The sequence below is a fragment of the Canis lupus genome, chromosome 25 (assembly GCF_011100685.1).
Source record: "Canis lupus familiaris isolate Mischka breed German Shepherd chromosome 25, alternate assembly UU_Cfam_GSD_1.0, whole genome shotgun sequence".
Classification (NCBI taxonomy): Eukaryota; Metazoa; Chordata; class Mammalia; order Carnivora; family Canidae; genus Canis; species Canis lupus.
This window is the reverse complement of record NC_049246.1, coordinates 24,885,990-24,912,202: the sequence shown is the minus strand read 5'-3', so window position 1 is coordinate 24,912,202 and position 26,213 is coordinate 24,885,990. Positions and strand designations below refer to the sequence as shown.

Here is a 26,213-nt window from a genome sequence, read left to right as displayed (position 1 = left end):
TGATTTTGATCGCTCTTTTGAAAATTATGATCTTTCAATTATAGTAGGTAATTGCATTGTATATCCTTTTCTTTACATTTCAATGATTTTTAGCCTCTGGGATGTTATCCTGTATCTGCCTTCTTCCATCTCTGGCTACTCCTTTACTGATTGATTCTTTTTATTCAAGATCCTTAGTCTGTACCTTGAACCTGCATTTTTTAATGTCTTGTTACATTGCCAACTGCCTACTTTCCCTTTTAGTTTTATCTGTCATCACCTGAAAGTCCAAAATTTTGAAGTCCAAACCCATTACTGTTTCCTTTAAATCAACACTCTCTATAACTTGTGAATTTTTCCCCCTTGTCAGTCATTTCCCTTTTCATCTAAGCCAGAAACATCAGTTAACTTTATTTTTCACTTTTCATTATTCCTTGGCTTGATAGCCAGCATGGTAGCATGTGCTCTCACTTCTTATTTTCATATACATATGTAACATATGTGGGGGATTTTTTCATATGTTTTTAGAATAGATTCTTTCCTTTGCATTTATTTTGCTTCAAGCCTGGACAATTGTAGTAGCCTACTGTGTAATTTCCCTTTTATTATTTCTCTTTATATTACTATCAAATTTATATTACAGGCCATTGCTTCATCATGTTAAAAAGCCTTCAGAGGCTTCCAGTTACATATAAGGTAGAAAATAAACTTCTTGCCTTAAAATTCAGTGCTATTCCTACTACAGTTTGGTTCCAGACTTGTTATCAAACCCAAAATAGTTCCCCTATTTCCTGAAAATTGCCTTTTTTTTGTATTATAATGCTTTTGCTCATATACTATATCAAGTAAAATATTCATCTCCAGTGTTCCCCTCATTCTGAGCTATCTAAACTTGTACCATTCCTTCAAAGTAGATATCCCAGGAAAACTTGTCTAAGTGTCCTGTCCCACAGTGATTTTTCCTTTCCTGAACTACTGAAGTGCTTATTTTTCATACTTGTTCATTTAGGCCCTGTCATACTCGATTACTAGTTATTTGTGTACCTATCTTATCTCCCCAGATAAACTTTAGATTTTCTTAGAGCAAAAATGTATACTTCTCAGTGTCTATCACTGAATACCTTGCATATATACCTTGCACTTAATACATTTTAAATGAAGATATAGATCATTTTAATATATTTTGAGTCAGTGTTTCAGAAATGCTTTTAAAGCAGATACATACCTATCTACACATATATACAGCATACATACATCTGTTTTACAAACTAGTCTTTGAGTGTCTATCTTTATATTTAAATCTAAAGTTAAATGGATACTTTTAAAAATCACATTACTGGGGCATCTGGGTGGCTCCGTTGGTTCAGCATCTGACTCTTAATTTCAGCTCAGGTCATGATCTCAGGGTTGTGAGATCAAGTTCCTAGTCTTCACTGAGCATGGAGTGCAGACAGACACACACACACACACACACACACTCACACACACACACACGCTCACACACATGCTCTCTTTTAAATAAAAATAAAACACCTTACTAAAGAATTTAAGATTTTTAATATGAATATATACATTTATGGTCTTCCAGAGAAATATGAATCTTTATATATCCAATCTATTTTTATAACAGGAATTTTATTTATCCCACTGTAACAGTCCTTTAAAACTATTTTTTAAATAAAATCCATTTTGATCAATAGTTTTCTTCCAGATGACAAAAACTTCCCTTTATTCTATGGAGCCAATTCATTGTAGGACTGACACTATCATAATTTATCTTCGAGTTGAAAGACAAAAATGTCTTAGAATTATTCCCATGTGAAAGAAAAGGAACTATATATACTATGACTCTAACAATTCAGATAATTCTGCAAGTTGAACAGTGAAGAGATAATGGAGTAAAATGTGTGTAGATTAAGCAATCAAAATAAACTAATAATTTTGAAACTTAAGCTTATTTTGGAAATGTAAAAAAAAAAAATGAATCAAACAAATGACGAACTATTGGCCTTGAACAACTCAGCTGTAAAATTGCAAGCATGACCTTCCTTACATGGCACTAACCTTCTCCTTATTACTGGCACTCAGTAACCATGCTCCTACATCATCTAGAATAGGGATTCCTAACCTGCAGTCCTTACTTAGGCTTCAGGCATTTAATTTATAATTTAAAAATGTGTATGTGAATTTTTCTGGGAAGAAGTTCTGTAGTTTTAATCAGTTTAAGATCTTCACTAAAACTACACATAATGCCTGTTCCTTTTTCCTTCTGATAAAGCCTTTCAGCTGTCTTAGTCTTAATCTCCTTTCCTAAGTATGTTCTTTAGGGCTAATATCACTACATCCTTCACCTCTTTCTTATCTAACAGGAATTCTAGACCCTTCAACAATCTTATCAGGTCCTGATTTCCTTTATCCAGATAAATTCTAGTTTGTCAGTATGCCCCACAAAATGTGACATCCAGAATCAGACACTTTTATAGTGAATTATGTGGAAAGTAGTGCCTTTTCTGACACTTTGTACAGCCTTCCCCTTTTCTGGAAACTGTTAGTATAGACTAATATTAATATTCATGATTTCCTTTGTCTGTGAGACACCACATGCATACTCTCACTCTGCTGAGAGCCCTAGTCCAGATTAGTAATGTGCTATGTGTTCTAGGGATTTCTCTGTACCATTCTTCTAAAACTGTATTAAAAATAAAAAAAATACTTACACCACTTATTAAACAAACGTATGGTTATTCAACAAATCTCTTACTGTGTTTTCTTTTGTAGTTCATTGCTTACGTAACAAGATAGGAATTCAGATGGTTGCCAGCTTGCTTACTGAAGAAAATTATAATCTGATCTTATGCCTTTTCCTATTTCACATCCCTTGACCCTTCACTTTGATAGCCCTTCTGAAGTAATCTTCCTATCCAGAGAAATCCCAGGCTTGAAAACTGATGCCTCCTTTCCTCATAAAACCAACAGAGTTGGCTTATTTCAACCTGTGTCCTTCATTTTCAGGATTGAGTTTAAAGCTGTATGACTGTGTTCATGCTTACTCCTCTGTATATGAGTGATCTTGGAGACTTCAAATTAGGTGAAAGATTAAATTCCTAAAACATGTATTTCTTAGGAAATTATCAACAACATTATTTTTAGGATGCTTACATGAGGCAAATACCAATGTTCATTTGTAACTAAGAAGCACCAAATGATATTAAAACACATATATCATATAGAGAATTATGTATTATTTAATGGATCATTTAGTGTTTTTTAATATTTTGTATAGTTTTATAAATTGATTAGAATTAGTTTTACATTCTGAAATATTGATTTACAAGTAGTTATAAATAAAAAAGCTATTAAATAATATTTAGTTGGTGTCCCTTGGGGTTTGAATTACTTAGATTAAAATTAAGCACTGCAAATACTTCTGAAATATTCTTTTAAATGGAGGAATTTTGGAAAAAAAATCAAACCTGATAATTTTTACTAAGTAGATGAAATTAAAACATACAGTCAACTCTCGATTATTCAAACTAATGGAGGAAAGGATGGAACAAGCATTACTATTTCTTTAGTTCCTGCCCCCCTCAGATAATTGCTGAGAGTCTCATTCCAAACAAATTGTTTGGCTTTCCATCTTGACCATGTTGTATTTCCTAGCTTTGTATCCAGGATGCAGTCTGAAATATGGCTTATGATTGAGTTGACTAGAAAGTTTCATGTTATCACATTCTGCCCTTCTCATATACATTTTTGAAATTAGTGCTTTAGCACTGCTTTTGTACTATTAAAATTCACATGAGAAACTGATAACATTGCCATTAGGATATTATCCTCATGGCTCATAAAATTAGTTTTATATTAAAAAATCTTATCTTTGAATTACAATTTATAGATAATTATAAACTTTCAAAGGCATTACCTCATGGTACCAAATTGCTTTGTAATTTTTTAATATAAAAATTTTATGAGACTTTTTTATCTAGAAGAGTCATAAAAATTCTTCTAACTTTTTGAATTCTTAATGGGTGCAATATTTCTGAGTACTATATGTGTTTGTAAAAGGGAAGAAATGCTGAAGGAATTTATGTGTGAAAACAGTATGTTGCGTGTATATAATACATCATTTTCTCTACTAATTAACTGCACACAGTGTGCTATTATCCAGACATAAGTATTCATGGGAACGCATGTATCTGGATAACTACGAGTTGAAATAAACACACCTGCCTTTTATTTCAATAACTGCACATTCAAATCCACATAAGGTATTTATTTGAATGTGACCTCCATATACATGAGAAAACATTGGTTTCAGTGTTCAATTTTTTTTGTTGATGTTTTGTTGTTGTTGATTTAAATCTAAGATAGGTACAAACTGTGGATAATGCTTCTCTGGAAAACTTTGCATGCAGGGAAAAGGAAATTCAAAGATAAATCCTATGAAAAAAAAACATTAAAATTGATTTGTCTTCTTACATTTTTGCCTCACTATATGTTGAAGCTAAATTTTTATAGAATGTAATGATGCCTAAAGTGTGTATAGACCATAAACCTGCCTGGAACTGGGCCTACTTTAAGTTAAATTTTAATTTTTTTTCTTTACAGAATAAATTTGTTGATCTTTGATTTGGAGAATCTTATTCTCAAGCTTTTTCCTTAAATAGTGTATTAGACTATGTCTTTAAGAAATCATGTTTTTTTATTAGGCAGTGGAAAAGCATTTGCTACAGGCTTATTTTAAAATCTGTATAGTAGTTCCTCCCCCAGCCACCACTACCATGTAAGCCGTATTTCCGTATAGTTAGTTTTACCTGACATGAGCCAGAAAATTGAATTAGGATTTCTTTAGGAGTCTTAACTTTGAATTTCCTACTTTTCATTGCATGTAAACTATCAACCACAAGTAATAGTTTCAGCTCAAGTTCTAGCTTGTATTTTGCATGTTAAAGCTATAAAAAGTCTATTAATGCTGGAAAGAATTTATGGCTATTGTTCTGCTATTGCCTAATTGTTAAAATTTATAAATAAAGACTGACTTTATTTATGTAGACTTGTCTTTCTGCCTTAGGGAGTGAACTACTTTATGTCCAAGGGTATCCTAGATGACTCACCAAAGGAAATAGCAAAGTTTATCTTCTGTACAAGAACACTAAATTGGAAAAAACTGAGAATCTATCTTGATGAAAGGTAAAAACAATTTTTTTAAGTTTTCATCAGAAATTAGTAAAGCTTAATTCATTAAAAGCATTACTTTACTTTTAAAACCATACTACATTTCAGTCATCTAGTGGAGAAATTTTTCTTTTAGCTATTTATAGCTGCCATTGTAGCCTGAAAATGCAGTCTGTAAACAAATGAATATGACTGTGCTCTAACAAAATTTTATTTGCAAAAATAGATAGTAGGCCATATTTGGCCTAGTAGCTATAATTTTCCTATCCCTACCTTAAACAATTGATAGAAATTAAAGATTATGGTCATATAATCATAGTTAAGTTCAGCAAGAATTGGAACCATATTATAACAAAGGATGGCTATTTATTAGAATGCCATTGATAAAAATATGTATGTATATATAAAAATTATATATATACACACACATACATACATATATTTAGTCAAATATATACACATATATGTACACACATATACACCAGTATTTGTATAATTATAGATAGCCTAAATGTATATAAGTAGAATTGTTACATCCATAAGATGGGATACTGTTGAGTCATTAAAAAGAATGACTTAGATCTGTGTGCAAAGACATAGAAAACTGTTCACAGTATATCATATGAAATAAAAACAAATACTAGAAAAAATATATACTATATGTTGACATTTTATTTTTAAGCCTACATAAATAGTTGTTACCTTTGGTGGTGTGGATTGGTGTGGAAAGTGAGAACTCTTATTATTTTTATAGGTAAAAACATAAAGAATTCTGTTACTGTTTGAATTTAGCCAAAAAGACACTTGAAAAGAAGCTGGCCCTTTTAATATTGCAAAATTTATTTTTAATTCATTTTATATTTAGAATTACTAAAGTCTAAATAGAATTACTAAATTTACCTTACTTTATTATAACCTATCCACAAGAGATTTAAAAATTAATCAGAGTTGTATTTTTTTAATTTTAAGGATTATGTATATTTTGTAGGAGTAGGTGATCTAGAATCAGTAATAAAATATTTTCACCCAAAAACATAATTTATGAGTCTTTATCATTTTTTAAGTGGAGAAATGTTAACTAAAGCTGTATCTTTTTCTTTTTTCCACTAGGAGAGATGTCTTGGATGACCTTGTAACATTGCATAATTTTAGAAATCAATTTTTGCCCAATGCACTGAGAGAATTTTTTCGTCATATCCATGCCCCTGAAGAGCGTGGAGAATATCTTGAAACTCTCATAACAAAGTTCTCACATAGATTCTGTGCTTGTAACCCTGATTTAATGCGAGAACTTGGCCTTAGTCCTGGTAAGAATATATATAGTGACTTTCTTCTATCCCCCTTCCCATCTCCAGGTAAAAATAGTTGTACATGAGGCATTTTTTTCTCACCATGGGGAAACATTCTTTCAGTAATTACGAATACTTCTTTTACTACTTGTAGCAATGACTAATTCTATAGAATACAACATTTATGTGAGCTTAGAATAGTTTATCATGCTTGTCATTTATATGTAGTAAACACACTTGTAGGAAGAAAGACTTAGCTATAAATTCATTAAAATTCTTATTTGAGAATTACATATTATTACTAATTTAACTAAAAACTTGAGAAATTATTTTTGAAGCTTTTCATAGTCCACATACTACATAGGTTAACACCTAGAATTTTTCTACTAAAATTTTTTAATACAACTAATTTTTATAACTTGTGTGTATAAGTATGTATCTACGTGCGCACAAGATAGCCTGAGTATCCTGTGTATTTCTTCATTTGACAGAGCTCTACTTTTCTTGTTATCTCAAAAATTTTATTGTGTTTATTAAGTGGAGATTATAAAACATTTACCCATCATATGAAATTTGTTGAAAATGCTTTTATAAGACAAAATGTTCAATTTTGCTTTATTAAGACTGCAGGAATCTGAAATAAAAACCCCATAGTAGTAGCAAGTAGTTGTAGCAAATAATAGTAGCAAGTATCTTGAGGTTTGTTATTGTTTTGATAGTAAACATCCGATATTGCCTTGGGCATATATAAAGACATTTTGTTGTTGTTGCATGCTACTCAGGTTTAGCAATCTTTTCTCTAAAAATTTACTTTTGAAATTGATACATAAATTCCATGGACCTTTAAAATGCATACCTAAAATGAGGATATTAAGTTAATAATCTTATAAGTTGTTTACTTTTTATTTTTGAGTACTAAGTTAATACATGTCTTTGTCATTAAATACTTCCCAGTTACATATATATATATTTTTTTTAATTTAAAGATTTTATTCATTTATTCATGAGAGACACAGAGAGAGAGGCAGAGACACAGGCAGAGGGAGAAGCAGGTTCCATGCAGGGAGCCCGATGTGGGACTCGATCCCTGGTCTCCAGGATCAGCCCTGGGCTGAAGGCTGCGCTAAACCTCTGAGCCACCTGGGCTGCCCCCCAATTATATTTTTATAAAAAACATTTTATGTAAATATGTGGCTTTTTTTTAATGGGAAGATAGATATACTAACATTTCAAGTGTATTTTATGGATAGTTGAATGGAAATATCACATTTGAAAGCAATGATGAAAATAAAGCCAATTCTAAAATTATTAAATTTAGAATGAGCTTTCACTATAAAATCTTGAACTATTCTAAAATTATTTATTAGTTGGGGGATCCCTGGGTGGCGCAGCGGTTTAGTGCCTGCCTTTGGCCCAGGGCGCGATCCTGGAGACCTGGGATCGAATCCCACGTCGGGCTCCCGGTGCGTGGAGCCTGCTTCTCCCTCTGCCTATGTCTCTGCCTCTCTCTCTCTCTCTCTCTCTCTCTCTCTCTGACTATCATAAATAAATAAAAATTAAAAAATAAAATAAAATAAAATTATTTATTAGTTAAAGAAAATACTCAGTGAATTGTTAGTTGGGATGATCAACCATCCTTGTTTGTCCAGGACTGAAGAGTTTCCCAGGACACAGGATTTTCTTTTTTCTTTTTTTTTTTTTTCCAATAAATTTATTTTTTATTGGTGTTCAATTTGTCAACATACAGAATAACACCCAGTGCTCATCCCGTCAAGTGCCCACCAAAGTGCCGGCCACCCAGTCACCGCCACCCCCCGCCCACCTCCCCTTCCACCACCCCTAGTTCGTTTCCCAGAGTTAGGAGTCTATCATGTTCAGGACACAGGATTTTCAATGCTAAAACTGGAAAAGGCTCAGGCAAACTGGGATGAGTTGGCCATTCTGTATAGTGATGATCTAATCTCAATTTCTTTAAATTATGAAGATTATCATATTAGATAATGCCTTTGGGATATTTTTCAAACCACCTAATAATTTGAGGTGTTTATTTTTAATTCCAGATGCTGTCTATGTACTGTGCTACTCTTTGATTCTACTTTCCATTGACCTCACTAGCCCTCATGTGAAGAATAAAATGTCAAAAAGAGAATTTATTCGAAATACCCGTCGTGCTGCTCAAAACATTAGTGAAGATTTTGTAGGGCACCTGTATGACAACATCTACCTTATCGGCCATGTGGCTGCATAAAAGCACAATTGCTAGGACTTCAACTATTAACTTCAAACTAAAGTTACCCAAGGACTTATTTAGCAGATATGGGGGTTACATTAGTGCTGGTCATTCTAGCCTCTATATACAATCAAGCTCGAGTGTACACCTTTTTTTTTCTTTTACTATTTTCTTTTTTAGTAATTTCCTTGGGGAACTAAAGAATTTTGCAGAATTTTTCTTAATTTTGCTTATCATGTTTTGCACAAAGCAGAGCCATTGTCTGACCCAGCTGTTTAAGAATGTTAAACTGACATACTCTAAAAGATGGTATATTTGTGCATTAGATTTGCTTGAAAAACTACTCATTTTCATTCTTTTTTTAAAATACCATGTAATGTGTACATATTTAACTAAAGAGATTTATAATCATAATTATTTTATTGTAAAGATTTTAACTAAAGCCTTTTCTTTTTCTCTCAAACTGAGTTCTGAAATTTATTTGATTGTGATCTGAGCTTATTACTATCTTCATAAAAGTTGGATCTCACTTGGATAAAAACCAATACCAGTTTCTCTTTCCTTTGAACTTTGAAAAGAGTATTGATTTATTACTAGTAATAAGCAAAACAAGCACTTATTTTTATAGTATAAATTCATCACTTAACCTTCCATTTTTAAAAGTTCTGGGTTACTCATTTCTCATTAAGTCCTTTAAAGCATTTGAGATAGCAAATTATGTTAAAATCTGGGATTCATATATATAGGAACAGAATGGTTTTAGAACTTATATCTTTTGTGATTAGTCAAGCTTTACCATTCTCTTAACTTGATGATTTCTGTTTAGAATCAGTTGACAAAGGGATATTATAAATGAATAAATTATCTTTATTCATTCATTCATTCAATAAATATTTACTAAGGGCCTTCTGTGTACTAAACACTGGGCTGGGTAGTGGCAATACCTAGACATAGGCCCTGCCTTCATAGATATTACATGAGTGGTAACGAAAAGAAAAATAGTGCTTCATGGAGAGCAAGTGTATAAACATAGCTTAATTAACAATTATAATTATGAAATATGTAGCATTGAAATGATAAAGAACAGTATATTTATTTATATGTAAGTCAGAAGTTTCCTGGGAATACTGCTAAGTAAAAAGCAACAGCTTTGAAATGAAACACTATGTGATGAGTAGAGCTGCTAGCCAAGGGGGAGGAACTCAGAAGAAGAGTAGAAACTTTTTACCAGAAGTGTACAGTCCCAGCTTCTTTCCAGATCTGGTCCTAACTGAATAGTGGTTGGTAATAAGAATTTTCAGTGAGAAGACATAGGTAGTGACAGTTTTGGAAGTCAAAGGGACTTTTAGGCTGGAAGCAAACAAGTTCTCAGATCTTGAGGAAAATACCTAAATTTTCACATGTGCATAATTTTGAATTCCATGACAAAATAATTCTTTGTAATTTTTAACTTCAAAACTAATTTATTGAAAACTTTGAGAAGACCAACAGTAATGATAACATTGTATCATTTGTATTTTCCCATGAATGGCAGGCATCTTGCCCTATCTCTTTTTTTTCCTATCCCTGTCTCTCCCTTACCATTAGGTTTTTCTCTACCTCTGTTTTAGTTGTATTCTCTTTTCTTTCCTTATATTTCTTTTTTGTATCCTACATTTCCAACTTTCCCCTTTTTCCTGTTCTTATTTTTTTCTGCCCTGGCCAGATTATATATGTAGATTGGCAGTATTATTTTTTTAACATTTTTTAATGAAAATTTTCAAGCATGAAAATTAAAATATTTTATAGAGAGTACCTATATAACCACTATGTGGATACTACAATTAGAGTATTACTGCATTCACTTTAGCAGATATTTATCCATCCCTCAGTTCATCAATCAACCCATCTTATTGTACAGGTAATAGAAGTTTCAGACATCAGCACACTTTGTTCCTATAGAATTCAACTTGTATATGATTAGCTAGAGATCCACTTTTTAAAAATTCTTTTTTCTTTATAGGTAAAATTTACATTCAATGAAATGCAAAAATATTAAGTGTACTAATCCATGAATCGTAATAAATCCATGTACTTGAGTAAACAAAGCCCATATCAAGATATTCAACCTTACATAACCTATTTACAGTTAATATTTGTACCCCTTCACTTAACATATAGAAACCTTGTAACCATATAGGTATGTTTACCCAATTCCTACATTTGTTATCTTATAGTTGTCATATGTATTACAGATAGCATATTTTACAAACTCCACAATGTAATAATTTGCTTTGAGTAGTCATATACATTTTTTTTGTCATATACATTTTAAACAACGGAAAAAACCCTCATTTATATGTACCCACATTATCATTCTAATGGTTTTATTCCTTCCTGAAAATCCAAGTTTCCTTGGAGTATCACTCATGTCAACCTGAAAAATATTAACATCTATAACAGTTCAGGTCTGCTGGCAATCAATTATCATAGTTTCCTTGTACATGAAAATGTCTTTATTTTGGTTTCCTTTTTGAAGAATACTTATGCTGCATATATAATTCTGTGTTGACAGTTTCTAACCCTCATCAGCATTTAAGTATATTCCTCCACTGTCTTCTGTTCTCCATTGTTTCCAGTGAGAAGTCCGTATATTCAAATTTTCTCCTTATATGTATAAAAATCCCATTTTCCTCTGAGTTTTTTTTTTGTCAATTATTCTTCAGTCTCATTCCTCTCTCCCCTTTTATACATATGCTAGAACTTTTGATACCATCTTGCAGATTTTTTTTTATCTTCCTCTTTTCTTCAGTTGGATTATTTCTCTTGATCTCTGTTCTAGGTCACTGACTCTTTTGTAATCATTCTTTTAAGCTCATTCAATGAACTATTTTAATTACTGTGCTTTTTGGTTCTAGAAATTCCTTCAAGTTTTTATAATCTATATTTCTTTGCTGAGATTTCCTGTCTTCATTTACTGCAAGCACATTTTCCCTTACAACCTTGAACATAGTAAAATAGCTGCTTTAAATCTCTATCATTTTATCTTCTTTGATTGTCTCTTCTTTTGAGAATAGATTATATTTTCCTGTTTCTTCATATGTTAGTAATTCAGACTTTGTCCTGGACACGGCAAATAAAATATGTAGAAACCCCGTATTATGATACATTTCTCCAAAGACTTTTTCTTTTTCTTTCTTTCTTTCTTTTTTTTTTTTTTTAAAGCTGGAAGTTAACTGGAAGAACTCAGTTGCAAGTTCTGGCTCCCCTGAAGTTGCTCAAATGTCAGTTCACTTTTTTAACCTGGAATCTTTTCTGTATGTACATATTTCAGAGAGAAACCAGAGTTTGGGGCACAGTTCATACACAAAAATTAGAGTGCTTTCTCTTCTTCTCTTGCCATTTTTTCTTTCTTCATTTTCTTGCAGCTGCTTTTGCTCCAAACTGTGCCCCATGGTTCTTCAAGTCAGTAACACAAAAGGCTTCTAGGATGCAGACTGGGGGCTGCCCACAGACAAAAGCTATAAAAATGGGAAACTCATCTACTGCTATTCCCTTCTTCCAAGTATTCTCTCCAATGTAGGATCAGCCTATATTGGGTTGCTTTCCATTACTTTCAGGTGGTTGATTTCTAAACTTTGTCCAAAATTTGTGGTTTTATCTGTTCAAGGATTGGTCTGAAAGAGCTACTTGGCCATCATTTGAAGTAGATCTCTCTTTAATTGGACAGTATTTGTACTACTTACTTGCTTACTAAATAGGGATTTATTCCTGGCATTTTAAAAACTAGGTGAGGGCAGCCCAGGTGGCTCAGCGGTTTAGCACCGCCTTCGGCCCAGGGCATGATCCTGGGAGACCCTGGATCAAGTCCCACGTAAGGCTCCCTGCATGGAGCCTGCTTCTCCCTCTGCCTGTGTCTCTGCCTTTCTCTCTCTCTGTCTCTCATGAATAAATAAATAAAATCTTAAAAAAAAAAACTAGGTGAGTATAAATCTAAATGCTCTATTAAATAATAAAAAAAAACCCTCAGCATAATAAGTGTTTACTGGATGCTTACTCAATTAGAAATTCAGTGTTTTCCAATGGAGGTCCTACTGGCTTAGGGGGAAGGGTATTCATTACAGGATACTGCCCTCTACAGTATGGGACATTAACATGCCTGGATTTTGCATACTAGATGCCAGTAGCATTCCTCAGTTATTGTAATATACAAATAATGTCCCCATGGATTTCCAAGTGACTAAAGTTGAGAACTAGTGGATCTTCTTTCTGATAAAACAAATTTATCTTTCTATAACCAAAACTCCTTATGACACATCTGTTTAAAGTCTTTCAATGCATTCCTTTCTACAAAATTAAGCCTTACCATGGCATATAAAGCTGTACAACCTGAGGGTGCCTGGGTGGCTCAGTTGGTTGAGCATCTGACTCTTGATTTAGGCTCAGGTCATGATCTCAGGGTCCTGGGATTGAGCCCCGATTGGGCTCCATGCTTCCTCTTTCCTCTGCTTCTCTTCCTCTACCCCTACCCGCCCCCCATGCACTCTCTTTCCCTTTTTCTCTGAAATAAATCAATCTTTAAAAAAAAAAAAAAAAAAAAGACTGTGCAATCTGGCCTCAGCTTATCTTTCTTTAAAGCCTTATCTCCAGCATTCCTCAAATGTGGTCTGATCTGTCTTTACCTTTTATAAACTGGCATTTCTGTGACATCCTGCTCTCCCTTCTATATCTAAAGTTCCCCTACTCATCATCTAAGGTCTACCACAAATATAACTTATTCAGCAAAGCTTTCAGAGGCTGCCTTTCTATTATAAGGCTTGAACTAGGTAAGTGGCAGAGGATTTAGAGAGGAGAAATGAATAAAAAATGAAAATGAAAATTGATAGGATTTAGTGATTTTGAAGGAAGTTTTTTGATATAAGAATCTGGTTGTCCTACTATTCTAGGTAGCTACTAAGAGAAGCAACCAGTGGAGTGATATGGAACAGATAACGATCCCAATTTTTGGATATTTTGAATATTGAAAGTATCAATAGAACATTGGTTGCAGCTGGAGAAGAAGGCTGAAAAAAAGCAGAGGCTGGATATTTAAGTTGGGATCATATTAGTAAATAAAAGGTGTTTTGTTAAGTGAAACACTGGAAAGAACTCTCAGCAGTTTGAGTAAAAAAATTGGGGGGAAACAACATTTTAGGTTTTGATAGACAGAGGGTTTGTGAAGACTATAGAAGGACCAGAGAAGCATGGTATCCCAAGAGCTAGGGAAGTAGGGTTTCAAGAAGAATGCTGAGCTTGCAATACGTGCAGCTCAACCAAGTGGTTTGTGTCCAATCTATATTCAGGCTTCTTTGGGTCTACCTTTTCCGCTTGAGGCTGAGTTCTTTAGTTACAGTAGTGCTAATGGCTTTTATATTGTCTCTGATCAAATATTCTCTTACCCTCAATGCGTAATCTGAGCTCTGCTGAAACCCACAAGAGTACTTATGGTCCACCACAGCTCAGGCCTGTCTACACCTTCCATCCCCACTAAGGGCTGTGCTGTTTCAAGCCCAGAACATACCACACCAATCGCATACTGCTAGTGCATTTTTCCTATACACAATTACCAATTGTGTTTTCTAGTATACTTAAAAAAAAAAAAAAAAGAAGAAGAAGAAGGTAAGGAAAAACAGTACTTAAAAACTGAGTCCTCCAGATTTAAAACTCATTCTAATCTCAACCTGTATCTTCATCCTTCCTTTAGTTTTGTTTTTTGTTTTGTTTTCTTAAAAGCTTGTAACCTCTCCTCCACATTTACCTATTGAAATGTTATTTACCCTTCAAAATCCTCTTACACTCTTTCCTCTCTGGCGCAGCTGTTCCAATTCTTTCAGGTGGTGGAAATTTTATTCTTGTATCTCCCTCGGTACCTAACATAGACCTTGGCCAACTGAATTATTTTAGATCTGGTTTAGTTTGTACATAAGCACATAGAAAGATGGTTTAACTACGTCCATTTTAAATATATATATATTTGGAGCTTTCAGTTGTACACAATTTACAAATTGCAGCATATTAGAGTTAACTTCTTAAAAATATTTAAAAACAAATTCAACCTGCTATTCTAGATATAAATTCATCTCTAGAGGACTTCTGATTTTAAATATTTGGGTGAATCACTACTTTAAGATTGTCTTTTTTTTTATTTCAAGAGCTTAAACCATTGATCTTTTTACTTCTCTAAATTGATCTTTGACATTTTTTTACAATATGATTAATATGGTGTTTGATGAGAGTAAGCTTATTCAGAAGTCTTAACCTTTAAAATAGCAATTTGTTTATTGTAATTGAAGTCTGTTTTTCTGTGTTTAAAGTGAACTTCTTAAATATCACTATTAACTGCCTAGTTTCTTTTTAAGCATTCATAACTGAATATGTCCACTGTGGGAAGCCATCCTAAGGAAATAGTCCAAAATAGGGAAAAAGATATTACTTACACCATTAGTTCTGCCATTATTTTTAATTCAAGGAAAAAAAAAAAAAGAAAGAACTGGAATGCCCAAAACTTGGGGGCTGTTCAAACAAATAACTAGCAGATATTTGAGTATATGCTATTTACAAGATCCTATGCTAGATAGTGGTAAAGTAGACCAAAATACATCCTCGTCATGTGTTACTCTGAAGCTATGATGTTTATGAATAAAATGAGAAAGCAGTTACAAATAATTATGAATACCAAAAGGATGTGAAATTATGCACATATGTCTATATACGTATGTGTGCACACACACATTACAATTACCATATAAAACTGCAAAAATCTGATTGGAAAACAGAAACTGGAGTAAAATATACCAAGATATGGATAATGATCTTCCCATTTCCTCTTTCAAATATTATTAAGGATCATATATTTTAGATAGAACTAAATAAATTCCCTGACCTACTCAGAAAATAAAGATAAATGGTGTCCCCTAAATTAACTAGTATAGTTTTCCCTCAGAATGTTTCCATGTATTTTTATTCAGAATTTGCTTTATTTTTAAAAGACACTTAGTTGATCTGTTAAATCATTTCTGGACAAATGTTTTGTTTTCAAGCTTCAAAAAGTGGATTGTCTTATATTATTTTTGTCTGATTGAATTAAAGACCAACAAGAGAAAGATACCAAATCTTTACTGAGGAAATTTTCATTTGCTTAAAAAAAAAAAATGGCTTTCTTCTTGGCGCGGTTGGACAGGAAGGTTGGATTTAATTTAAAATGATTAATGAGATTTTGTCAGGCTCCTTGACTTTACCACCACTGCAGTTTGTCAGTGCAACAACCCGGGAAGCCCGGACGCCACTCTGTCGCCCAAAACCACTCTCCAGGGAAAAAATTAACTGGCAGAACTAGTGCCAGGTACATGTCAATGGCATTGTCTCTTGGGTATCGACAGTTTAAAAGTCTGAATCAGAAATATGTAAGTTTTGGGGACATACATACCTAAGATAATGTTTTCACTCTTTTTTTTTTTGCAAGTGACTAATTTTAAATATTTCAATTATTTTAAAAAAAGGAAAAATTTAAGTTGTTGATGCTTTCCAAAAGAAACTATTTAAAGCCAAAATCTTTACAAATGTCTGTCTCCTTAATGTATCTTAAAAATTAAAATAAACAAGAATTCTAGGATCTCAGGTTACTTTCTGCTTTCCTTTTTTTTTTTAAGAATTAAAGCAAAGCATTCTTAAAAAGTAAAATCATTTTTCCCTTTTGAAAACACATCTTAGCCATCAGCATAACCCAGTTTTATTATCAAGTTTTTAAATTAAGCTGAAAAATTGTGATTTTATACTTATTTATGTATTCAATTTTAAAAATAATCAATGTAATTAGCTAAAACCAAATTACTGAACATGGTTAGTTATGGATAGTTAATGCAATATGTATTTTTGCTTTGGTGTTTAACTGTAAAAGAAAACAAGACCAGTGTTTATCATCTTATTTAAAACCCTATGTGAAAAGTTCGAGGAAAGGGAATTTCTTCCAACAAAAGCATAGTGAAAGTGTGAGGATATGATAGGCATTTGAAGACTACCTTTGTAGAAATTTAACATAATGATTACTTGCCGATTTTTATCCAAACAAAACATGAATAAAGCATGCTTTCATGTTAAACAATGTCGGAGGAGTCATCTCTTCTGAACTGCGAGTGTATGCAACCGAGGAGACAGACCCTCTGCCAGCACCAGACTCCCAATGAATCTGCTTACACTTCTGTGGGAGGCAGCTGAGAAAAGAGCCCAGAAAAGTGGAGACATCTAGAAAAGTTTATCAAGGGCACTGCTCTTACTGAGAGGACAATAAGAAGCAGCAAAACAGAGTAGCTATGTGTATATAGCAGCGCATTTTCACCCATCACATTGGCAGTGAGTTTCTTCCAAGGCCAAGGTCATTTTCAATCCTGAGGCCGTCAAATCATTTATTGAATCTTTAAAATTCTCAAAAATTATATACATTTTTAATATGTATCAATTTTAGTGTTGCAGTTTAACTGCTTCATTAATGTTTTTCCCCCTAAAAATGGACTGTGAGATCCAATGTAGGTAATCATATTTATGAAGGAATTCAGTTATTTATTTTATTTCACTTTGGAGATATTTGTTTTCACTATGTAATTCAAAATATATATATACATATTTTCTCCTTTCCTTGGTTAATCTTGGAACAAAGAAAATAATGCATAGTATTTTCCAAAATGCCACTCAAAAAAGATTATAGCCATTGTCAATAATAAGATAAAGAATTGAAAAACTCTTGAATGAGGCCAAGCTCAGATTAGATTAGGTGAAATCCAATGCCCTTGTAACAGTGTTCCTGGGGTAGCATTTATTACCATGATGAATTTGTTCGTTCTGGGTCTGGTTCTCAGTCTCAGAAATCTGGTTTTGTCAACAGACTTCAAGCAATGTATTTCTCACGTCATTGATTTTTAAATCTAGAACTGACGGGAATGTTACAATGATAACTTACTGAATGTGATCAGTACATTCTTTTTACCAGCCTCCAGAAAGTTGATTGATGATCATGGAGTCAGAGCAAGGAATCAAGCAAGCAACTAGAATCAAATGCTTTATGCTTTTTATCAAACAGCATAGCCAAATGCACTCTCTGAAATGAGAGGATTTTTGCACAGCTAAGAGTTTGATAGCTGAAGTCACTTTGCACTATGTATGGCTAGTATTTGGCTCCATATTTCTTTTTATTTTATACCATTAAATGGAACAATACTTTGCCCTTCCCCTCCACACCAGCTTCCCTTTTCATGGAATCAAAACATTTCTAATGCTTTTTTTTTTTTTTTTCAAGTTTTTACTTAAATTTCAGTTACCATACAGTATAACATTAGTTTCAGGTGTAGAATTTAGTTTCTAGCATTTTCAATTATTATTACATTAATTTCTTTAAAACCTGAATATAGCTGATCATATTACAGGCATGGCCTGCTCCCTTAAAGCCATTCTGATGCATTTTGTGCTTTTCTCAGTATTTAAGAGAAATCACATTTCTCACATGTTCAAGTTCACTGTAACCCCCAAGTACCTATAACATGTATCAGTTTCGGATGTTGCTTTGCATTACAGTGAAGTTTTAATTTAAATATTCAAATAAGCATTTAAATATGGCTCATTTTGGGTGAGGAAGAATGAACCAGGTTCTATGAAAGAGACAAAAATAAAGAAAACTGTCCCTTACCATCAAAGACTTCAGTGGGAGGAAGGCAATCTTAATCCATACAGTTCTCTAATACTTTATATATAACACCACAATTTTGCAGAGGTCTGGAGAAGTTATGTGACTTTTGGAGGTTAACAGGAACATTTATAGGGATCAATATGCTGACTCCCAAGGACATTTTGTATACAACTAACCTTAATGAACAGCAGAAGAAAATGTACTAAAAGATCTTTAAAAAGAAAAAAAAAGCAACTATTTTAGGAAGAGTGAACCATTAACACTAGCTGAGTGTGAAAGATGAATGTCATTTCAATAGGTGTTTGGGGGAGAACTGCATGATCAAAGTCATGGAAACATAGCGTAGGAGGAGCATGGGATGCTGACTAATCTGCTGGGATTGGAAGATAAGGTGTGAGCGACGAGTTCATGGAAGCGACAAACAACATATAGGTTGGAGAAAGTAAGCTAATATAGTGAGTTGATATTTTATTTTTGTAGGCAATTAGAAAGTTTATTAAGAATGGTGTCATTTCTGATCTGTGATTTAGGAAGATCTCTCTAAAGCCTATCCAAAATATGAAATGGAAATACAACAGAATGTAATACATTCAAGGAAATCAGTGAAGAGGCCCCCCTACTTACACAAGTGAAATATGATGGAAGTTGACCTTCAGCATCATTACTGGGCATGGAAATGAAGGAAAGATTGGCGAGACATTTTGGAAGTGAACCATTTTGGTGAACCACGGGCTGTTGGATATAAAGAGGAAGGGGTTAAAAATTACTCCAAATAGTCTGAAGAAGGTGTTGCCATTGGAGATGAAGGGACACAATTGAAGGGCAAGTTTGCTTGGTTGGGGGTAAGGTGGTGATTAGGAGAGAATGAGTTCTCTCTTCTCAAATTTAAAGAATAAATAGGACAATCATGTGAATTATTATTCAGCAGTTAGTTTGGAAATGTATAATAATGCAGAGATGAGAGACGAAAGCTGAGATAACATTTTGGGAGGGTCCTCGGCATAAAAATGTAGAAGAAATAGCAGAGTAGACATGTATATTGTCACAATCACTTAGCATAGTGCATGAAATATTCTAGGCTCTAAGGAAATAGTTGTCGAATGAATACATTGATATTGATAAGTATTCTCAAACCGCATATCCGAACATCTATTTAAGTACTTCAATAACCTGCCTTGGATATAAAAAAAATTCATCCTGTTTCAATTTAAAAATCTTTCACAGGACAATTTCAGAACTGGATAACTAAGGTACTGTCTGTTCAGAAAATACTCTTCTTGGTCATGAGGTGTTAGAACTATCAACTGTTCTTTGTAAATTGAGAGACTGTAATTGATCCTATAATTGGAATATTCAAAACCAAAAGTATCCTAAAGCAAATTTACTCTTGCACTGGTGACATAAGACCCATGCAAATCCTCCCCAATTCCCTGCCTGAATATTTCTCAGAATGCCTAGAAATTCTGGTTGTTTTCACACCTCACTGAGGGTAAGGGTTACAAAGCGTCTTCTAGGATATGTCTCATTGCCCTCATTTCTTGACCAGGATGCTGCCCGCTAATACACTTACAACTGCAAGCTCTAAAAGAGCCAAATGGTTCTGTTCTCTGCAGTCCTCTCTGTCTTGGAATAAGATGTCTTCTTAGCAGAAATGGGGAAGCGGGGAGGTGGTGGTGGAGGAATCACCTCCTCCCAAGGCTCAGCCACAGTCTTTGAGGCCCTCCTGACTATTGCTTCTGCCTGGAGCCAGCAGTGACTAGCTTTCGCCCCAGAGCCCTTCTCAGCATGCAAATCGGCCAGACATCTCTGCATCACCAGCTTCACCAATTTCTCCAGCAGGCCCACACTCAGCTCAGGACCACCCCAGTGGTCCTCTGCCTCTCCAGCCAGGCACCTGCCTCATAACTCGGGGGACTACAGAGTTTATTGTCTAAACCAGGACACTTTTGAGAGTGCTAAAATGCTAAACCAGATGGTACTTCAAGACAACAGGCATAAACTAGGAAGTATGGTCACCCTACCCGTGACTATAATACAATGTGATAAATGCAATAATAAAAGTTTAAACACTTTCCAGTGGAAACATTGTGAATGTAACACACCAAAGGGTCAAAATTTGTTTCCAATCAAGAACATCTCTAAATTTTTTTGCCAATTGGCATCCATGATAAAAACCATACTGTTAAGCTGGGGCTATTTGTACCATGCTGCTCAGCAGAGTTCTGGCTCTGGAAGGAAATAATCTCCCAGCATCTTGGAAATGTATTTTGTGACTTAGGATTCTTGTAGAGAAGCTCATTTTGTAGTTTGATCAACACCATAGGGAAACGAGTCCCAGAAATCTCTGGGAAGATTGAGGAAATATTTAATTGACAACACTGATGATAAAATAAAAATTACAGATTTTTTTTTAATCTTTCTGCTCTATCACAATTACTCTGCTAAGGGCGTTATTTTCTTTAAGTCATTTGCCGTCTCACAAGTACACTCTGAAGAGGTAAACGTGACCTTAGAAGTCACAGGCTGGGGAGTCCTGGGTATACTGGCTATATATGGACATGTCTCTCTGTATTTATCTAAACACAATCATCACTGAGAAGATCCGGACAAGAATATTCCAAAGCAGAGGGAGCAGCAAATGCAAAAGCCGTGAGGTAAAAACACTCATGTACAATAAAATGTGAGCTTCAGGGGTGCCTGAGTGGCTCAGTTGGTTAAATGCCTGCCTTTGGCTTAGGTCATGATCCCAGGGTTCTGGGATCAAGTCCCACGTTGTGCTCTCTGCTCAGCAGAAAGCCTGCTTCTTCCTCTCCCTCTGCCTGCCACTCTGCCTGCTTGTGTGCGCGTTCTCTCTCTCATGAGGTAGAGCCTGAGATCATGCCCTGGACTGAAGGCAGACACCACCGCTGAGCTACCCAGGCATCTCAATAAAATATTTTTTTAAGATAAAGAATATAAGCTTCAGGAAGCAAGGCACTGTTTTATTCACTTCTCTATTCCAAGCACCTTAAAAAAAATCACTGAAACATAAGAAAACATCAATAAATATCTGGAGAATGCATGCATGAATGAATGAACTAGGGAATTCAAAAAGGAAGGCGGGTTTTAAAAAGCAGGCAGAGGTCCTATCTTGCATGGCCTGATAGGTGGTGGTAAGGAATTTGGATCTTATTCAAGTGCCATGGACAGCTGCAAAAGGATTTAAAAAGAGAAGTGATGTGGTATGATTTATATTTTTCAAACAATACTGTGACTACTGTGTGAGGAATGAGTAAGTGGCTGGAGTAAGAATGAAAGTAAGGAGACTAGTTTTATCAGACTTCTGAAGTTGTACAGGTGGAAGCCAGGGAGGCTTGGAAAAGGGTGGTGGCCAGAGAGATTTTAAGAACTAGACACTCCTACATTTTTGGCTTTAAAAACTGTGTAGATGATGGTGCCATTCACTTGAGATGAGGAACACTGGGAAAGAAGTATGTTTAGAGAAGAAATCTAAGGAAATTTATCTATTAGGAAAATGTAAAAATTAGTTGAGAATTAGGAGAACTGTTTATGATAAATGTTAAAAAGAAAGCCCTACGAATTATATACAGTAATTACAAATCTGAAAAAAATATGTGTACTGAAACACATGAGTAGAAAATATGGTTGAATGAAAACTTTGATTTATTGAGGATTTGTGGTTTATAAAAATTTTAATTTAAGGTTTTACTCTGCTTGTTATACTACTATAAAGTAAAAGTAAAATTCTGGTTAAAACACATACACACACACACACACACACACACACACACACACACACAGTAAGTCCATAAGAAAAGCCTAAACTGAATGTAACCCAGAATACAATTTCATTATAATAAATCTATTAAAGAGTTTTGTAATGGAATTACTTTAAAACCACTGAAAGCTGTATTCTCAGGTCTTAAAATCCAAAGCAAAAGTCATGAGTGGTTGAGGGAGAAGGAAGGGAGGTAGAGAGATTGAATGAATGAATGAATGAATGAATAACCAAACTCAGATTACTGATACGGAATTCTACTGGTAGAGACCTGAAGAGAAGGAGATTCCATGAGCTTCTATTCCAACCCAGTCAATTACTTGAACCAATTTCCTTAAAATTCTTCCACCTTTTTCTAACATAAGATCCCCAAGTCTCTCTGTGCTTACTTTTGAGGTTTTTGCTTGTTTTGCTGTCAGTAGGGACAACAACTAGCTGCCAACTATAGTTTAGGAGCATTTTATATTCCCAAACCCCTTTCAATTGTCCCTTCTTTTGTTCATACAGAGAAATCCTTTTATAGTCATAGTTATATTAAGAATAGATCATTCTTTAGTAACACCATGCCACCCCTTGTCTTGACTACATTAAGAGCTACAAATCAATTTTATGTAAATGATTTCTGCATGAAGTAATAAAATTACTTACAGCTCAACTATATTGTAGGGCCCCTGAACCAAGCAGAACAAATATAAGCTGGTGCCCGTTGTGTATTGAAAGCACAAACTCTACATAAATGTTCATTCATTCATTTTCTTTCTTTCTTTCTTTCTTTCTTTCTTTCTTTCTTTCTTTCTTTCTTTCTTTCTTTCTTTCTTCTTTTCTTGATTTTATTTGTTTATTCTCAAAGACACAGAGAGAGGCAGAGACATAGGCAAAGGGAGAAGCAGGCCCTATTGTGGAGAGCCTGATGTGGGACTCGATCCAAGGACCCCAGATCACGCCCTGAGCCAAAGGTAGACGCTCAACCACTGAGGCATCCAGGTGCCCCATGTTTTCACTTTCCATCAAACAGTAGTTACCCTAGAATTCAGATAAATCTAAACAATTACATCTACTGGGAAACTCATCTGTATTTCCAATTTATGTGCAAAGTATTCTCTCTCTGTTTTCTTTTGATTATTTGTAACTGTTGTCAAATCTCAGGCCCAAAGTGTGATCCATGCATTGCAAATACATTGAGAATCACCATGGCCAAAGTAAAGAGAGGATTTTCAATAGAACATTAACATGTTCTTAGAAAAGGAACACAGAGGGCAGCCTAGGTGGCTCAGTGGTTTAGTGCCTGCCTTCGGCTCAGGGCGTGATCCTGGAGTCTCGGGATCGAGTCCCACATTGTGCTCTCTGCATGGAGCCTGCTTCTCCCTCTGCCTGTGTCTCTGCCTCTCTCTCTGTGTATGTCTCTCATGAATAAATTAAAAAAAAATCTTAAAAAAAAGAAAAAAGAAACACAGACTTGGGGAGAGCATCTTCACATAGGCAAATACTTTAACATCTTACATTCATATTTAAAGAATATTCATCTGGAAACAAAGAGCCTGACTTCATATGGCACATAAGCACAGGAAAACCTCCAACTCTGTTTAAACAACCCTACAAGTATTTATACGTGGTGTATTAACCATTTTTTTCTAATAAGAAAATTATTTTTGTCTCTTTAGGAGATAGACAGATGAATAAAAGTCCAGTTTCGTTTGGGAATAATATCTTAATTCTATCCCAAAGAAGAGATCTGATTAAACGAAATAATTTCATTTCTTCATGATAAGTGTGAATCTCATTTAAGGGGTCTCTGAAAACAAAACTTATGTATGATTGCATGTATGTATATATTGGCATATGTATTTGACTACTCATAAATATATTGGATGTTATTCCAATATATTAACATTTTGGACAATAACTCCCTAAATTTGAAATTGCATTGTGATACCTAAATTTATCTCTGTAAATTTGAATAAAATTGACCCAAGGCTTTGTGGGACCTTATGCAAAACCTGATGTTCAGACTCTGGCAAATTTCTATAATCCATACATTTGGGACTACATACAAATATGGGAAGGAAAATAGCAAAATTTATTAAGATAAGCTGAATGGGGATCTTACAGACAGACTTCTATGAAATGCAACTGGCTATATTCTTTTCTTGAAATGATGAGCCCCTCATAAAGAATGCTTTGTAAGGACACTTGGGTGGCTTAGCAGTTGAGCACCTGCCCCTGGCTCAGGGCATGATCCGCTATCTTAGGATAGAGTCCCACATCAGGCTCCCTGCCTGGAGCCTGCTACTCCCTCTGCCTATGTCTCTGCCTTTCTCTGTGTCTTTCATGAATAAATAGATAAAGTCTTAAAAAAAAGGAATGCTTTGTAAACTGAACATAGAATGTATTCTGTATTCTGACCATTAGCTAATATGGTGCAAATTTTAATAGAAATATGCTATTTGCACCAAATTTTGCTCCACATTAAGTGGACAGTTTTTCACACTTTGCCACCTAGTGGACATGCTGAAAACTACAGAATTCCCCTCCCCCCTCAACTATTCATTTCCAGATTCTTCAGAAAGAATCGCCCAACTAAGGAGGGCAAGAATTTTGTTTGTTTTGTTCATTGATGCTCCTAGAACAGTGCCTGGTACATACTAGATGGTCAATTAATAATGGGAGGTAATTGCATTTAAAGACTATTGTCATGGAGAATGTATTCAAAAATATAGTTACAATACGATATTGGTGAAATATGTTTCCTAACTAAATGGAAAGTTCCAAATTATTTCAAAAGTAAATGGTGGATCCTCTGTCGTTGGGTTAGAGATACATCTACATAGCTCATTAGGAACAGGAGATGTCATTGCTCTATATAGACAGATAATCCACATAATTTAATTTAGATAGTAACAACCTACCTCTCTTTCATTCCAACTGCTCCAAATAAGACTAAATCTAGCGTGGAAAATGCCCTTTCTTCTTTGTCCCAAAAACACGATTGGATTTCCTCTTGCTTTGGGTTGTTTCTTGCCATTCCCTTTTCTACTGCCCTAAATTATGAAGCCCTTTTAGCTCTCTTCTCAAAAAGAGTAGATATGCATACATATGAATATATATATTTCTTTTTCAAAATAACATTCTTTTTTTAAATTTTTTTTCCAAAGTAACATTCTATGTTTCTACTTCAATAAACCTAAAGTGTCAGGGACTCTTAAATATATTTCTCCTGGCATGAAGACTGGTACTTTTTTGTTGTTGTTTTGTTTTCGTTTTTTAAGATTTTATTTATTTATTCATGAGAGACACAGAAAGAGAGGCACAGACACAGGCAGAGGGAGAAGCAGGCTCCATGCAGGGATCCCTATGTGGGACCCAATCCCGGGACTCCAGGATCATGCTCTGCGCGGAAGGGAGGCGCTAAACTGCTGAGCCACCCAGGGATCCCAAGACTGTTACTTTTGAAAAACAGAATAGTGATCATAATTTTTATCTAAAAAAAATGTTTTTTAATGATCATGATGTCTAAGACCTAAATGTCTTTTAGAGACCTAAAAGACCTCTAATGTCTTTTTGATTTCAGATTTTCTTTTGGAAACATTTTAAACAACAAAACATATGCCTATGTTTTAGCATCTTAAAATTTGGGCTGGAAAAAAATCATTAAGTAATCTACCTTAAATTTCTTTCTCAGGAGGATTATATTCCAATCATTCCAATCTAAAACCAGTGAAATATCTATGCATATAACATATGGTAGTATGCTGGTGTTCATTAAGAGACCTTAATCATTTTGTTTTCATATCAAGCTGATCTTAGACTGACAATATTTTAACACAATAATATATTGTTGAGATACAATTTTTTTAGCTGAAATTCTATATTTCTTATATAAAACTCACTTATAGAGCATAGAATTAACACTCTCTCCAGGATTCATAGTTTTAAACAAATAAGCACACACATCCAAATAAATATTATCTCCAAAGCAATGACTTTATTCTGCCCCAGTCAAAAGGAAATGCAACCTTACACGCGCAGCCTACCAAACACCAAGACATTTCAGAGCGACAGCTTTGAAGA

The 26,213-nt window shown here is 34.3% G+C and overlaps 1 protein-coding gene across 2 annotated transcripts in view; it reads left to right on the top strand.

Moving 5' to 3' along the window:
• FBXO8 (F-box protein 8) overlaps positions 1-14,315 on the top strand; it is a 51,805-nt gene extending 37,490 nt beyond the window's left edge. For both annotated transcript variants that reach the window (XM_038573622.1, XM_038573621.1), the window contains exons 4-6: positions 5,051-5,169; positions 6,265-6,461; positions 8,504-14,315. In XM_038573622.1, the coding sequence (XP_038429550.1) occupies positions 5,051-5,169; positions 6,265-6,461; positions 8,504-8,691 (504 nt within the window). In that variant the 3' untranslated portion in view covers positions 8,692-14,315. The remainder of the gene's footprint in view (positions 1-5,050; positions 5,170-6,264; positions 6,462-8,503) is intronic.
• Positions 14,316-26,213: the final 11,898 nt, after the last annotated feature.